Raw genomic sequence first — 16,600 nt, 5'->3', positions numbered from 1 at the left:
AGGTTACTAACACCACCCACCGGGGTGTCCGTGGGGAGAGGTCACATATGCAGGTTTATTATACTGTCATATGGGTCACTCAGTGGACAGGGGGGTTAGAAAGACCTGCACCTGTAGGAACGAAGAAATATACAGAGGAAGAAGAAAAACACTGACAGAAAAAAAAAGAAAAGATCCAATAAGAATGGAAAAGAAAACGTGAGATAAAATAAAATAAAAAAATAATACGATAAAATAAGTTAAAATAGATATAAGATAAGATAAGATAAGATAAGATAATGTAAGGTAAGACTTTATCTCACTGTGGGAAAAGTTAACAGCAGCAACAAACGAGCAAGTGAAGAGAAAATGCAGATAGAAAAACTACAAACAAGTGAAAAATTAAATATAAAGAGAAAAAGAAGAAATCTAGTATTTATATAAATATTTATATAAACTTAGAATTAAAATTGAATTTTATTTATAATATTACCATTATTTAAATAATTGAAATACCCATGTAAAGTAACTTTTCAGTACCGTACACTTTGAAGAGATTCATGTAAGACATTCACCTTTCACTGTTTACCAAACAATGTTGAATGTGATTTCAATGTCTCAGATAAGTGTTTAATGTTAGAATAAAATCATAGTTTTGACACAGTTTAGGCTCCGTCATCTGGATCATTCAGTGTGAGGTGGTTCCTAAAATATAATTTGAAGTCTTTTTCTGTCTTAGTTTTGAGACAAAATCAAACTTATAATAATAATAACAATAATAATAATATTACATTTTATTTATTGGTGCCTTTCTTGGCACTCAAGGACACCGTACAGTAAAACAGGAGAATGTAAAACAAGCAATAAAACAGAGAAAAAAATAAAAGGCAGGTTAAAAATTAGACAATGCAATTGCGGTCACAAAGAGAAAGCAGTCCTAAACAGAGGGGTTTTGAGTTTGGATCGTAGGTTTTTAGCCTTGACTCAGGTAATCAGTCATGTCAACATTATCAACAACCAATAGGTTCCCTCATTCAGTCAAACAGGAAACAACAAATGTCTCAAATTAAATCCCCAAAACAGTTCAGTTCAGTTTGTATTGAATATATACCAGACTTAATACAAAGAGCATCAACACAAGACACTAAAATACATGGAAAAACCAAAGTAGATCGACTGAAAAGGTGGAGCTGAAACTGTATCCTATTAACACTGACCAACTTTACTTATTATTTTACTCATACTATTAAAACAAGCAGTTCTTCAGGATAAAACAACCATGAAACAAAAGCAAAAGAGATATTTGAACTCTTTTTCTTTCTCCACACTGTTTCATGAATCGTTATCTAAAGAAAAATAAAAACAATTATTTTTTAATTAAACAGTTTAGAATCAGTAGATTGTTTTGGTCGATGGTGGATGTTTTGCTCTTTGTGGGTTAATGGCAACTGAGGGGTTAATTCTATGTAAATTTGATGCATATGTGTTCAAATATGTTCATTTCTTCCATATTAATCACAAAGGTTTTATTAATTTCTACTAAAACTACATTTTTGCAGTAATTAAACCTAAGTGGGCTCTAACTGGGACATACAACACACATGCATGAACATATGACAGTATATTATAAAGTTCATATGTAGAGGAGCTTTGTTTTCCTGATGGAGACGCTGTTTTGGTGCGTTCATGTGGACCGACCGTCACATGAACCCTCTAATCACACTCAGCCAAGCAGCGACCTCATGTGAAAACCACGCGAGGACTAACCAAACCGTCGCTTTAACGCTGCGGTGGGGGGGGCTGTAGCTCAGACGGTTCAGAGGCAGGACAGGAAGTGTGTGTCCCTCACTGACTCCCAGCAGGGCCTCTGTGCAGATCCGGATAGTGGGCGGACGCAGCTCTTATGAGGGCCGAGTGGAGGTTCAGGTTGGCTCCAAGTGGGGCACAGTGTGCAGCACAGGCTGGACCACCAGGGAAGCCATGGTGGTGTGCAGGCAGCTAGGGCTGGGCTACTCCATGCACGCCATCACCGTAAGTAATGAAGTCACTGTTCCAGCACCGTTCCAAAACACCACGGAGACAAAGACGCAGGGTTGGACTTCATTTATGAATGTGCAGCAGAGGGTTAACACTGGAACCTGTAGTACACAGGTGTCAGACTCATTTTAGTTCAAGTTTGTTTGTTTATTTATTTTTATTTCAAATATCAACATTTAATACCAAATACAACGAGGAAAAACAATGTAAAAAAAAAAAGAAAAAAAAACATATTTGAAAAGGAGCGGGATGAAGATTAATTTATAGACTTCCGCCCCCTTACCCATGTCATCTCCACAAAGTCAGTTCACAAACCTGACACATAGCAAGATAAATTCCAACCAAGCCTGCACAAAACACCAAAATATTATACATATCAAAAATAAACTCTGGTTCCACATTCGATCTCAAGGGGGACCAGTAAAATAATAACTTAATAGTCCATAAATAATGACATAAATAATAGTCCATAAATAAAGTCCAACAAAAAATTAAAATTAATATTTAAAATTATTATTATTAATAATAATAGCAATTATGTACCAAAAACAAACTGTGATGGTCTAAATAAGGTGTGTAAAGTACAGACAGGATTATAGGTGATTATTATTATTATTATTATTATTATTTTATCTCCATTTATGTCCATTATTGTCTTTCAGTAGCTCGTCTTTTATTGTAGTTTTCAAAAACCAAGCTAAGAAAAATGTTCACTTGCTGCTTGGTAAGAGTTTTTTTTTCTAGTGTCAGACATTTTTGTTGTATTTAAGAATATCTGGATTGAAGTTGGACTGTTTTTACAAAGACACTGCTAATGCTTTTTTTACCCCTGTATTTGTCGGGTGTTTCCTCGGTTGTGTTTCCTAAACAGTGCGCATGTTGTCAGGTTGATGAGGATGTTGACTTGTTTGTGTGTGTTTTCTTCCACTGTGGTTTGATGAACACACACAGCTACTGTAAAAACACTTAAAAACACACACAGTGGGACTTTGTCATAGCACACAATAGAAACCCATAATGACAAAGTGGAAATAAACCGTCAGTATGAACAAAATAAGCTTAAAATATCAGATGTAACACGAGATAATCTACGATATTTTGACACTTCTTTGTTTACGAGGGGATAATTATGGTCCAACAATAAGAAGTCTGATAGGAAACAAAGTAAATATATCAACAATAGATGAGATAGTGAAGAAGTGAAGATAAAAAACCCAAACACAGACAGTTAAATGAGAGTGATGGTTAAATTCCACAGTGATGCTACTCTGTCAGTGTGTAATAAACCAAATCACTGCTCCCACCGGAGAAAGCGAAGCCACAGAACACAGCAGACACCAGTGTGTTCTTCTAAATGTAGGAGCTGAAGTCGGTCTGAGGTTGGTGAGGGGACGTGGGCCCAACAGACGCCCCAAAATTACAACCCTTCAACCTGACTTTTCCCCTTCATTCACTGGAAACCACAACATGAGAGATTTGTTTTTAGTTTTTCCCCCAAACTATACTAAAGTTTTTAAAGATCTGCATTATTTTTTCTAGAAAGAATATGATAAAAATTAAGTGTTTTTTGAGTCAGTATTACTCTAAGGTGCCGACAGAATCTGTCACCATGGACACATTTAAAACTAGAAGCACTCAGAGAGTGCAGACCTCCACCAAGGCAGATCAGTGCCCCCCCTCGATGTTTGTCTGTCTGTCTGTGTGCAAGATAACTCAAAAAGTTATGGACGGATTTGGATGAAAATTTCAGGAAATATTGATACTGGCACAAGGAACAAATGATTAAATTTTGGTGGTGATCGGGGGTGGGGGGGGCCACTGATCTGCCTTGGCGGAGGTCTGCGCTCTCTTTTCTAGAACAGCACTCGTAGATAATGGATCGTTTTTTGGGCTGTTCTCATGTTTTTTCTTATAGTGGATAATTTTTTGGCCTGTTCTCTTTTTTTTCTTATAGTGGATGATTTTTTGGGCTGTTGCACCTCTGGGCCACCGTAGTAACACGGTGAACATATATGCTTCATATTTGGTGGTCTACTTGTTCTTTGTCTTCTAGCAAAAAGGCTATTTAAAATTAACACATTGACCCATTGGGATCCATATGTGGTAGTTTTTCTGCTGTTGTGTATTCGTGCATGCTGTACCGCATTTGTCCAGCAGTCACCGCCAAAGCCTTATGGCCATAGTAACGTGATTCTAAGGTTACTGTATTCCAAAATCACTAATATTTCTTAAAATACTGGTCCTATCAACTTACCCTTTTCATTAGTCTGTTCATTGACCAAAACTACATAAGTATGACAAACTGCAGCAGTCAGCTCTGTACGGATTTAGTGTTAATGCCCAGACACACACACACACACACACATATGCACACACACACACACACACACACACACACACACACACACACACAGAGGCCACTTGGCTTTTATAATATAAATGTAGGATCTTGACCTACATGCATTTCCATCAGTCTAAAGTTGACTTAACACATTGAACATAAAGTTAAGTGGAAAATCTTATGCTGTTTGAGTCTGAAAGGCACCTTATGGTGATATTGGCCCATTCCAAAGTGAAAACAAAGAGGCCAACTGTTTATCTGGTGTGTTCAGAACAAGGTTATTATTGTTAACGAAAACTAATGAAATGACCAAAACTAGAATTGTAAAAACATTTTCGTTAACTGAAATAAAGAAAAACTGTAATTTAAAGAAAAAATGATAACTAACTGAAACTGTATTGTGTGTTTACAAAACTAACTAAAACGGATAAAAATTATGGATAAAATTCCCTTCGTTTTCATCTTTGTCAATGTCGGATTGATACGAAATCGATTTATTTCCCTCAAGCAATTTTAGCTAGCGGCACCATACGACACTTCACAGTCCGTCACTTGTGTTCACTTGTGGTTTCTTATGGTTTTTTATTTGTTTCAGTTAACAAAAATGTTTTTTTCAATTCTAGTTTTCATCATTTTGTTACTTTGCGTTAACGATAATAACCTTGCCCCACTCTACCTGGAAACATGGAGACTAAAGTTGGAAGAAAGCAGCAGAGTCCTGTCTGGGATTTATTTGAATACGACGGAGAAGAAGAGAAAAGACACAACAAAATTTAAATTAATACTAAAACTAAGCATTTAGAAAAAATGAAAACCAATAAAAACTAGCAAACCTGCTCTAAAAACTAATTTAAACTAACTGAATCAGAGAAAAAAAAGTCAAAACTAAATAAAACTAAACTATAATGAAAAATCCAAAACTATTAGAACCTTGGTTCAGAATTAGTTCAGTCTGAAGTGTGTGTTTCTGTGGAAGTGTGTTCTTGTTGAATCACTCGGTATCTGCACAGTTATTGTTCTCCAGAGATCATAAACTCCAGTTGGCGTTCTCGTCCAAACATGAGTCATGAGCATCTGTTTCTGCACCGCTGGAGGAATCTCTCTCTGATTGATTGCGCTGCTTGTTTTTCTCTGCACGTCTGTGTGTTTTCTGCAAATATGCGTTTTTAAGGAGACCTGGTACTGGGACAGCAGCAACGTGACAGAAATGGTGATGAGCGGCGTCAAGTGCACGGGCAGCGAGATGGCGTTGAGTCAGTGCCAGCATCATAAAAGCGTCAGCTGTCAGAAAGCTGCAGCCAAGTTTTCTGCAGGAGTCATCTGTTCAGAAAGTGAGTGACCGCAGCGGTGTTTTCTGTTAAGTCAAAGGTGTCAAACTCATTTTCTTCTGCGGTGGGGGGGGGGGGGGGGGGGCAAACATTCAGCCTAATTTAATCTGAAGTGGGCTGGACCAGTACAATAATAGTATGATAGCCACTAAATAATGACAACTCCAAATGGTTTTAGAGCAAAAAATGACAGTAAATTATGCCAAAATTTACGTTTACAAACTATCCAAACAAAAAGGATGTGAATAACCTGAAAAAAATGAAATTTGTAAAGAAATATAAGTACAATTTTATCAATATTTTGCCTTGACTTATCATTTATACATATGCATTCCAGATCAGATCTACAAAGGCACAAAACATTTAATAACAGGCAGAATATTGTTAAAATTGCACTTGATTTACTTCAGACATTTCAGGTTGTTCATATTTGTTCAGGTTATTCACATTTTATAGTTAAAGGATAGTTTGTTAACGTAAATATTTTCATAATTTAATGTTTTTTGCACTAAATCAAAGAGAAAACAATGGTTTTGTCATTATTTATAGGTCATTATGATATTATTTTTGAGTTTGATGGTCTAACTTGCACTTTGAAAATTCATCCCATTGGCCGGATTGGAACCTTTGGCCCCCGGGCCGCATGTTTGACACCTGTGTGTTAAGTGTTAATCCTAGTTAATCTGGTGACATTAACCCTTTAACCCCTCAGACAGTATTTCAGTGAAACAGCTGTACCATAATACAGATGTGGAAACAATGAGGTCCATACTTTATTTCGTGTCTGGTTCAGTCTGTGGACACATGGGGTTGGTTTGTTGGTTTGTGTGTTCTGGTACCAGACTGACCCCTGCTGGTCAGAGTTTGGAATAACAATACTACATGGAACCACAGTGAAAACTGATGTGAAAACTGTCGGACTGTACTGAGCCCTGTGGTCAGATGAACCCATAAAGACCCAGGACCACTTATGAGGCAGTTCCCAAAGGAATGTTTCACTTGATTTGACTTTTCTGTGGTGATTTATCATCATTTATTACATTATTATCCTTGTTGCTGTAAGTTGAACAGAATTCATGATATCCACCTGTGCATGTTGGTAGTTTTCTGCTGGAGTTCATACACTAATAACAGAAGTACCTCAGAAAAACACTATAATACAAACTGATGCTCATTATGTAACATCACAAACTGTAAAAACACAAACCCATCCTTCTGTTTGGGAACATGACGCTCTCCGTCCTCATGGTTTTTGGTCTCTGTGTTCAGCTGCCTCCGACCTGGCCCTCAACGCCCCCCTGGTCCAGCAGACGGTTTACATCGAGGACCGCCCTCTGCACATGCTCTACTGCGCCGCTGAGGAGGACTGTCTGTCCAAGTCTGCCGCCCAGGCCAACTGGCCCTACGGACACCGACGCCTGCTCAGATTCTCCTCCCAGATCCACAACATCGGCCGAGCTGACTTCAGACCCAAAGCGGGGAGGCACTCATGGGTCTGGCATGCCTGTCATGGGTAATGTGGTCTAATGTAGTCTATTGTGGTCTAAAGTGGTCTTATGGGGTCTAATGTCGTTATGAAAATTACAAGTAAAAATCTTGCATAAATAGTTGTTTAGATGAAGTTTTTTGTAAAAGTACTGGTTTGGTCCTTCTGACTGATATGTGTTTTTTATATATATATATATATATATATATATATATATATATATATATATATATATATATATATATACACAGGGTGGGGAAGCAAAATTTACAATGAACATTTAGTTGTTTTTTCTCAGCAGGCACTACGTCAATTGTTTTGAAACCAAACATATATTGATGTCATAATCATACCTAACACTATTATCCATACCTTTTCAGAAACTTTTGCCCATATGAGTAATCAGGAAAGCAAACGTCAAAGAGTGTGTGATTTGCTGAATGCACTCGTCACACCAAAGGAGATTTCAAAAATAGTTGGAGTGTCCATAAAGACTGTTTATAATGGAAAGAAGAGAATGACTATGAGCAAAACTATTACAAGAAAGTCTGGAAGATACTATTAAAGAAGAATGGGAGAAGTTGTCACCCGAATATTTGAGGAACACTTGCACAAGTTTCAGGAAGTGTGTGAAGGCAGTTATTGAGAAAGAAGGAGGACACATAGAATAAAAACATTTTCTATTATGGAAATTTTCTTGTGGCAAATAAATTCTCATGACTTTAAATAAACTAACTGGTCATACACTGTCTTTCAATCCCTGCCTCAAAATATTGTAAATTTTGCTTCCCCACCCTGTATACATATATATACAGTCTACTCTCGTTATACCGCCAACTTCCGTTCACGGCCAAATTGGCGGTATAGCGAAAATGGCGTTACAAGGGGTTGCGTCCATAATGTGCATGTCTTTACTATTTGATGTCTATGCTGCCTCCGTTAACCCGTTCTAATTGCGTTTCTAAATAAGTCTGGATTCTGTTATGTTGTAAAGGATCATTTAAAGTGGGGAAACATTTTAAGCATTATTATACCGTGTCGGGAAATGACACCCCATCATCTTGAGGCTTTGGTTTAATCCCACGTCCTCTTCCCGACATCCTGACCTACTGAGTGTTCTGCGATAAATGAACGGTGGCTGTTCCGTAGACCTACTCGGAGCTTGTCGCGATCAGCGTCTGGCGCGTTTGTTTCAGTGCATTGTTAAAATTTATGTGTACTCGATGGCAATCACGCTGGCGGTATAACGGTCGGGAAATCAATGGTATAAGTGTTGTTTGTGTATGGAACTGGGCTGGCGGATGGCGATAGGCGGAAATGGCGGTAGCTAATGGAATAATGCACTGGGGATTTTTGTGCAATGGTTTTGGTCAGCGGTGAGCGAAAATGGCGGTATAACGGCGGGCGGTTTAACGAGAGTAGACTGTGTAAATATAATACATATATATATATATATATATATATATATATATATATATATATATATATATATATATATATATGTGTGTGTGTGTGGTAATTGGTTTCTTCTTTTAGTGCTTAACAAAGACTGTACCAGTAAAAACATTACATAGACGCCTAAACACAGGTGGAGACTCAGACTAACTACCACAGAATACCAGTAAACGTCCATGAGGCAGCTTTTATACAAGTAGAAATCTGCTAAAAGGTAAATACTCAAACAAGTACAAGTACCTGAAAAATAGAGTTCCATCCCATCATTGGGTTAAATATATGTGTGTGTGTGTGTGTGTGTGTGTGTGTGTGTGTGTGTGTGTGTGTCTAAACATGAGTATAGAGAGAAAAACCTCATTTCAGTTAATTTTTCGGATCCTAAACTCATTAGTTGAGCAGATCTCAGTCCTGTTCAGCTGGTTTCAGTCCACTGGGTCTGGTCTGAAGGACAGTTTCCAGTGTGTTCTTCTGGGTTTATTCTGAAGGAAATGAATGGTCTCTGTGCAGCAGCTTCTCCACCATCATTTAATGTGTCCGTTCAACATGTTTCAACACAGACATTGTCCTGTTTTTCTAATGTTGGGGTGTTTTGTGTCCAACAGCCACTACCACAGCATGGACATCTTCACCCACTATGACCTCCTCAACGCCAACGGAACCAAAGTGGCAGAAGGACATAAGGCCAGCTTCTGTCTGGAGGACACAGACTGTTATGAAGGTGAGCGACTCCATCTCCATCCATCTGGTTTTCCACAGAATTACCAGGTTACAGCATTAACACTTTGGACACCATGTCAGTTTCATGTCTTTACCCATGACAGCTGTTCCTGCCTTTCAAAGTTAGTTCAACCTGTTTAGGTGTGGAAATGGGATGGAGGGAGATCCGGACAGATGAGGATGGCAGGATGGATCTGCACTTCCCAGGCTGCAGCCATCTTGCATTCTCATGCAACATGCATTCTCATGTGCAGACAGGTGCTGGAATCTGGGCAGTGCCCACCTCCCATATATGTATGCACATCGGGGGAAATCCGAGTCAGAGACAGTTGCCGCGTTTCCACTACGTGGTATCGTCTCGACTCGGCCTTATAGTGTTTCCATTATGAAAAAGGACCCGGTGCTAGTTTTTTGTATCACCTCCGCTGAGGTTCCCAGACTGAGACTGGACCAGATACTAAAAGGTGACGTGTAAACACTGCAGACCTCTGATTGGTCAGACAGTTTTCTCTGTGACCCACTGTTTTACAAAAAACAGATGCAGAAGTTTACAGTAAGTATAACAGTAGGTTAATCCACATGATGACAGCCTGTAAAACTACACTGTGGTCAGAGGACGTTCAGTCTTTGGTGGCCGACGTAAAAATTCAGCATGAGCTTGATGAGACAACACGCAACGAGCGAGTTTATCAGCAACACTGAGCAGACGACACGGAAGTAATGCACCACATCGCTATGACGACCAGGTACTGTAAAGTTGGTACTATCCTGTAATGGAAACGGTCTCCAGGACCTGGTACCAGAGTCAGGTTGAGCCAAGTCGAGTCGAGCCAGTTCCATGTAGTGGAAACGTGGCAAATGAGAACAGCTGCCATGGGCCAAGAAATGAAATGGACATGGTGTCCAAAGTGTTAATGCTGTAACCTGGCAATTCTGTGGAAAACAAGATGGATGCCCGTTGACCCCTCCCATGGCCTTTAATTGGATTTAAATCCCACCGCTACTTCACACAAACCATTTTTTTTTTTTTTTTGCTTTTTATTTTAATATTTTAAATCACTTCTACAGTGCAGTAACAAAAAAGAAAAACAACAACAACACACACAATACAACAAGGGGGGATGCTGTTCCTTATGCATTGGACTGCTTTTCTGTACCTGATCTGACATTCAAGTGTCCTTGAATATGGTCCATTTCTCCCATCTTCGCTTCAACGTTCCCATCTTAATCCTCATGTATATATTTCCTCTATAATGTCCAGCCAGTGTTGTGGTTGAAGAGGGTCACTTTTGAACCAGTTCCTTGTGGCTACCTTTTTGCAGGCAAGAATTAAAATTTTAAATAAGTGTCTTCTCTTGTAATTACGTCATCAGGTATTAGACCAAGACAGATAGTCTGGGGGTCCATTGGAATTTTATAATTTAAAATGTTGCACAAACCAGTTTTATTATGGATTGCACAGTTTGCCCCTGCTCACTCACACATGAAAACCTGGGTCTGTAAATCTGGACAAATATCCACCAATCCCCTACCTACTGACGTCCAGAAAAGAAAATTCCAAAAATGATCAAATGCAGAACTGGGGGTAATTTTTCAAAATGTTTAGTTTTTTTTTTTTTTATACACCCTGTAGAGGTAAATGAAACCTGCCACTGAGAAACAGAACATACTAATGTACCCAGTGTTTGGTTTATTCCACTCAGGTGTTTCTAAGAGGTATGAATGTGCCAACTTCGGCGACCAGGGCATCACCGTGGGCTGCTGGGATTTGTACCGTCACGACATCGACTGTCAGTGGATCGACATCACCGACGTCAAACCTGGAAACTACATCCTACAGGTGAACCCAGATTAACAAACGTATTTAAAAACCTGGATAAAAACAGCTACATGGACATGAGAGTAGAGTTTTTATGGTACAGTATATGGACAAAAGTATGTGGACACGTTGAATTCAGGTGTTTCTTTTCTAACAGGGGTCTGGGATACAAAACAATAAGGACTAATGTCAGAATAGAGTTTTATATTATGGGATAAATATCAGTGCGTTGGTTAGTTTGGATTAAATTGTTATATTTGTTTATAAAATGCCTCAGAGATGGTTTTGAGTTCATTTCTCTCAACATTGATTTTTTTTTTTTTTTTTTTAATCCATGACTAGGATTTTAAATGTTCTTCCTCTAAATTTCTCAAATATTTTCCCTGCTCTGACTGTAAATAATCATTTTCTACCACAACGAACCATCTACTTTCTTCACATCTCTCTTAAACTTTAAGGAAATATTGATGTTTTTATGTCAGATCATCATGAACAGGTCATGTTACAGCTGTAGACATGATGTGTCCCAATATTTATGTCCATATAGTTTATCACCCATTTGGACGTTCAGAGGCTCCGTAGTTACCATGGAAACACCGTCATCTTCTACAACATTGATACACCAGTCAAACTCATGCAGTTGGATCAATGACAGTGGATGGACACACTGGGTTTATGTTCAGTTAATGACAGATGTGACTGAAAAAGACACTTTTCTTCTGTTTTGATATAGTAAGCTTTGTTTTTATTCTTTTTTATGAACATCTACATGATAAGTGAATCAAATATAAGAAAATGCATGATTTACATTGAAAAAATACAAAATCTAGACAGTAATTTTATAATAAATAGTGATAAATCACATAGGAAAGGTTAAATGTGGAGAAAAATTCAAATATTCATAAATTTAATCAAACTTTTATTTTGTTGAAATAGTGACTTTTTCTTCAGTTTTCTCTGATTTGATAAAATAATTTTTGAATTTACTCAGATCTTTTGTGAACATCTACATGATCAATGAATTAAATATAGGAAAATACTTGATTTTAACTGAAAAATGCAAAATGCAGAAGATAATATAATAAATGCTGATGAGAGATTTGACTAAAACAACCACTTTTCTTCTGTTTTGATAAAATAACCTTTGTATTTACTCTGAGCTTTTATGAACGTATACATGATAAGTGAATTAAATATAGGAAAATACACTGAAAAATACAAAATGTAGATGATAATATTATAATAAAACTTGATACATCACATAGGAAAGGTTAAATGTGGAGGAAAATTGAAATATTCGCAAATTTGATCAAACTTTCTTGTTTTGAGCAAAATTTGCATGGCTGGGATTCTTACAATTAGTATATAAATGAAATCACTTTAAGACCTAAAACTAGAAAATGGGTCAAAGTTTTAAAGAAATCTTTGTTCATTACAAGCAAATAAACGGTTGTATCCAAAGACACACAATTAACAGGTTCATTTCTCCAGTTATTTTGTTGATAAAGTGACCTTTTCTTCAGTTTTCTCTGTTTTGATATAATAACCTTTGAATGTACTCTGAGCTTTCATGAAAATCTACATGTTCAGTAAATTAAATATAGGAAAAGACTTGAGTTTAACTGAAAAATGCAAAATGCAGAAGATAATATTATAATAAATGGTGATGAGAGGTTTGGCTAAAACAATCACTTTTCTTCTGTTTTGATATAATAAGCTTTGAATTTACTCTGAGTTTTTATGAACATCTACACTATAAGTTAATTAAATATAGGAAATACATGATTTACACTGAAAAAATACAAAATGTAGACGATAATATTATAATAAATCGGTAAATCACATAGGAAAGGTTAAATGTGGGGAAAAAAATTCAAATATTCATAAATTTGATCAAACTTTCTTGTTTTGAGCAAAATTTGCTTGGCTGGGATTCTTACAACTGGCAAATAAATGTAATCACTTAAAGACTTGAAACTAGAAAAAGGGTCGAAGTAAAATAAACACAGGTTCATTTCTTCAGTTATTTTATTAAAGTTGTGACTTTTTCTTCAGTTTTCTCTGTTTTGATGAAAATGAAAAATACAGAGAATAATATTATAATAAATGGTGATGAATAACTCAGGAAAGTGAAATGAAATGAGAAAAAATCATTTGGAATCTGGACAAAAATAGATTTAGGTCTTAAAGGGTTAAATATGATCATTAGGTTCAGATTCCATCCTGTCAATAAGGGTTTTGATGTGAAGTTAAATAAATCCTCTCCTTTTCTGTATTTCCTTCCTTCAGATTGTGATTAATCCAAATTACGAAGTGGCTGAGAGCGACTTCACCAACAACGCCATGAAATGCAACTGTAAATATGACGGCCATCGAATCTGGCTCCACAACTGCCACATCGGTAACACTTCCACCTGGAGCACACTGAACACATGAACAGGAATAGTCCCTCCATAGACGGGGGGGCAAACATGCAGCCCGTGGACCAAAACCGGCCCACCACAGGTTCCATTGTGGGCCCTGGGATGAATCTGTCCAATGGAAAAACTCCACTGAAGACTTGAATAATCAGAGGTGTTGAAATCATTTTCGTTCAGGTTCCACATACAGACCAAGTACAGACAAGTACAGTAATAACAGAATAACTTAAAAACTGATGACAACTCGAAGTTTTTGTCTTTGTTTTAGTAAAATTACATGATGAAAATGTTACAAATACAAACTATCGAATCTAAACAACCATGAACTACCTAAAAATCAGTGTAATTATACCAATATTCTGTCTGTTATTAAATGTTTAGTGTATTTGTAGATCCACTGTGATCTGTACGTTCTAATGTGTATGATGTGAAAATGATGAACAGACAGAATATTAGTAAAAACTGAACTTGTGCATTTTTGCGCTGAAACAAAGAAAAATTTGAAGTTTTTATTTAATGGTTATTAGATAAGTTTTTATTGGTCCAACCAGATTTGATTCAATTCGATTCAATTACATTAGATTAACTTAACTTAAATTAAATTAAAGTCTTCAGTGTCATTTTTGCAGATTCATCCCATGGGCCGGATCAGACCCTTTGGTGGTCCGGTTTAAGTCCACAGGCCACGTGTTTGACACCTCTGTTCTACCAAGGTTCTAATAGTTTCGGATTTTTCATTCTAGTTTAGTTTTATTTAGTTTTGACTTTTTTTCTCTAATTCAGTTAGTTTTAATTAGTTTTTAGAGCAGGTTTGATAGTTTTTATTAGTTTTTGTTATTTTCAAAATGCTTAGTTTTAGTTTAGTTTCAGTTTTTTCGTATCTTTTCTCTTCTTCTCCATCGTATTCAAATAAATCCCAGACAGGACTCTGCTGCTTTCTCCCAACTTTAGTCTCCATGTTTCCAGGTAGAGTGGGGACCAGAAGACGACTGGAAACCACAAGTGACGGACCCTTAAATATCATGTGGTGCCGCTAGCTAAAGTTGCTAGAGGGAAATAAATCAATTTCGTATCAATCCGACATTGACAAAGATGAAAACGAAGGGAATTTTATCCATAATTTTTATCCGTTTTAGTTAGTTTTGTAAACACACAATACAGTTTCAGTTAGTTATGTTTTTTCTTTTAATTATAGTTTTTATTTATGTCAGTTAACGAAAATGTTTTTTTCAATTCTAGTTTTTGTCATTTTGTTAGTTTTCGTTAACGATAATAACCTGTGTTGTAACTGTTGTTTTTTTCTCCTTAAAGGTGACGCCTTCAGTGAGGAGGCGGAGAGGAGGTTTGAGAAATACCCCGGACAGTTGAATAACCAGATTTCATAATCAACGAAAAACATCAGGAATCAAAGTGGGCATTCGATGAGTAAAAAAAAAAAAACACATGTAACTTTAACCTGTCAGTACCCAAACGGACGACACACACACACACACACACACACACACACACAGCGTCGTTTCCTCTGGTTAATGTGTGGTTTTTATCTCAGTTTTTTATACTTGAATATTCAAGTGCTCGTGGTTTTTCCTCCTCACAAACTTTCGTCACATCCTAGGCTTTTATAGTCTGTGTTTGACTGTTTTTCTGTTGAATGTTTTTATTCAGAGCTTTAAATAGGGTTGTTTGTATAATTTTGTGTAACCATTTTTATTTGATATGACTTGGAACAAACAGGTTCACAGTTATCTGGAGTTTTAAAGCATTTCCACTTTAGAGCCGAACCATCCCCTCAAATACTACAATTATGAAAGAAGGTCTATTTAAAATGTAAAATAATATGTCTGTCATATTAATAAATGAGTGATTAATCTTAAATGAATGTTTCCAAGAGCAGGGAGTGTATTTTTTTAAGGTTTTATACAATTATTTAATGGAGAAAAGGCATCTGCTATCACACAGAATTATTTCCTGTATTACTGAAGACTTAAAAAACATAACTTTGATGATTGTCATGCATATTATTGTCAGATTTGGTCAAATTTGACTCTGAACAGCTTCCAAAACTGGTAGAACCTGGACAAGAGTATATACTTTATTAAAATATTTTCTTTTTTGCACCTTTTGGTTCACTTTAGACTTAATAAACCTTCTTATTTAAGGTGTTTTCTGTGAAGGTAGATTTGTTTCTTTATTGCTTTAACCCCCAAAAATATTTTCAATCAAAAAACCCTCCACTTGAGTCGAAAAAAAAACCCCAAACTTTTCAATCAAAAAAAAAGTGTTTGAATGCAAAAAAAAATAAAATATTTGAGATCCAAAAAATTGCATTCAAACACTTTTTTTCTTTGACTGAAAAGGTTTTTTTTTTTTTTTTTATTGAAGTAATCTTTTTTTGTATTTGGGCCATATTATGGGGTAGAATGTTTGTTTCTTTATTATTCAATCCCAAGAAATATCACTTCACTCAAAAAACAATCAAAAAAAAAGTTTTCAATTAAAAAAAAACTTCAAGAAAAAACTGTTTTTAATCAAAGAAAAGAGTGTTTGAATGCAAAAAAAAATGTTTTTGCATTCAAACACTTTTTTTTGTTTGATTGAAAATGTTTTTTTTACTGAAGGTTTTTAAATTGGTTAAAGCAATAAAGAAACAAATGTACCTTTATAGTTTTCCTGCTCTAAAATGTCAAAACCTCAAACTCTGTAAAGGTTTAAATGGAAAACCAAATCAAACGGAGTTGTGTGAACTCTTCATTAAGTGAAACAGAAATAAAAGGACGATAAAAACTCCCAAAAAAAGTCTCCAAGTAAAACCCTGTTTGCTGAAAGGTTCAATGTACATGAGCATGTTTTTAACCCTTGTGTGGTGTTCATATTTTTGTCATTCAGCAGGTGTTCGTGGGTGTGGTGATCCTGCTGCATTTATGGGGTTTTAATTCAACATAATCAAATAGTTTTATGTTAAAATACTCAACAAATGTTTACTTCATTCCAATTACAAGCAACATAAAAAAATATGTT

General features: G+C 36.3%; 1 protein-coding gene across 5 annotated transcripts in view; it reads left to right on the top strand.

Moving 5' to 3' along the window:
• Positions 1 to 15,080, top strand: part of loxl3b (lysyl oxidase-like 3b) — a 72,041-nt gene extending 56,961 nt beyond the window's left edge. For 3 of the 5 annotated variants that reach the window (XM_030127520.1, XM_030127519.1, XM_030127517.1), the window contains 6 exons: positions 5,529 to 5,688; positions 6,955 to 7,198; positions 9,229 to 9,344; positions 11,047 to 11,183; positions 13,452 to 13,563; positions 14,894 to 15,080. In XM_030127520.1, the coding sequence (XP_029983380.1) occupies positions 5,529 to 5,688; positions 6,955 to 7,198; positions 9,229 to 9,344; positions 11,047 to 11,183; positions 13,452 to 13,563; positions 14,894 to 14,967 (843 nt within the window). In that variant the 3' untranslated portion in view covers positions 14,968 to 15,080. Of the gene's footprint in view, positions 1 to 1,854; positions 2,011 to 5,528; positions 5,689 to 6,954; positions 7,199 to 9,228; positions 9,345 to 11,046; positions 11,184 to 13,451; positions 13,564 to 14,893 lie in introns of all 5 variants that reach the window. The other 2 variants (XM_030127518.1, XM_030127521.1) reach the window with 1 other exon arrangement.
• The last annotated feature ends 1,520 nt before the right edge of the window (positions 15,081 to 16,600 follow it).

This window comes from Sphaeramia orbicularis, chromosome 22 (assembly GCF_902148855.1).
Source record: "Sphaeramia orbicularis chromosome 22, fSphaOr1.1, whole genome shotgun sequence".
NCBI classification, from domain to species: domain Eukaryota; kingdom Metazoa; phylum Chordata; class Actinopteri; order Kurtiformes; family Apogonidae; genus Sphaeramia; species Sphaeramia orbicularis.
This window is presented reverse-complemented; position numbering and strand designations above follow the sequence as displayed.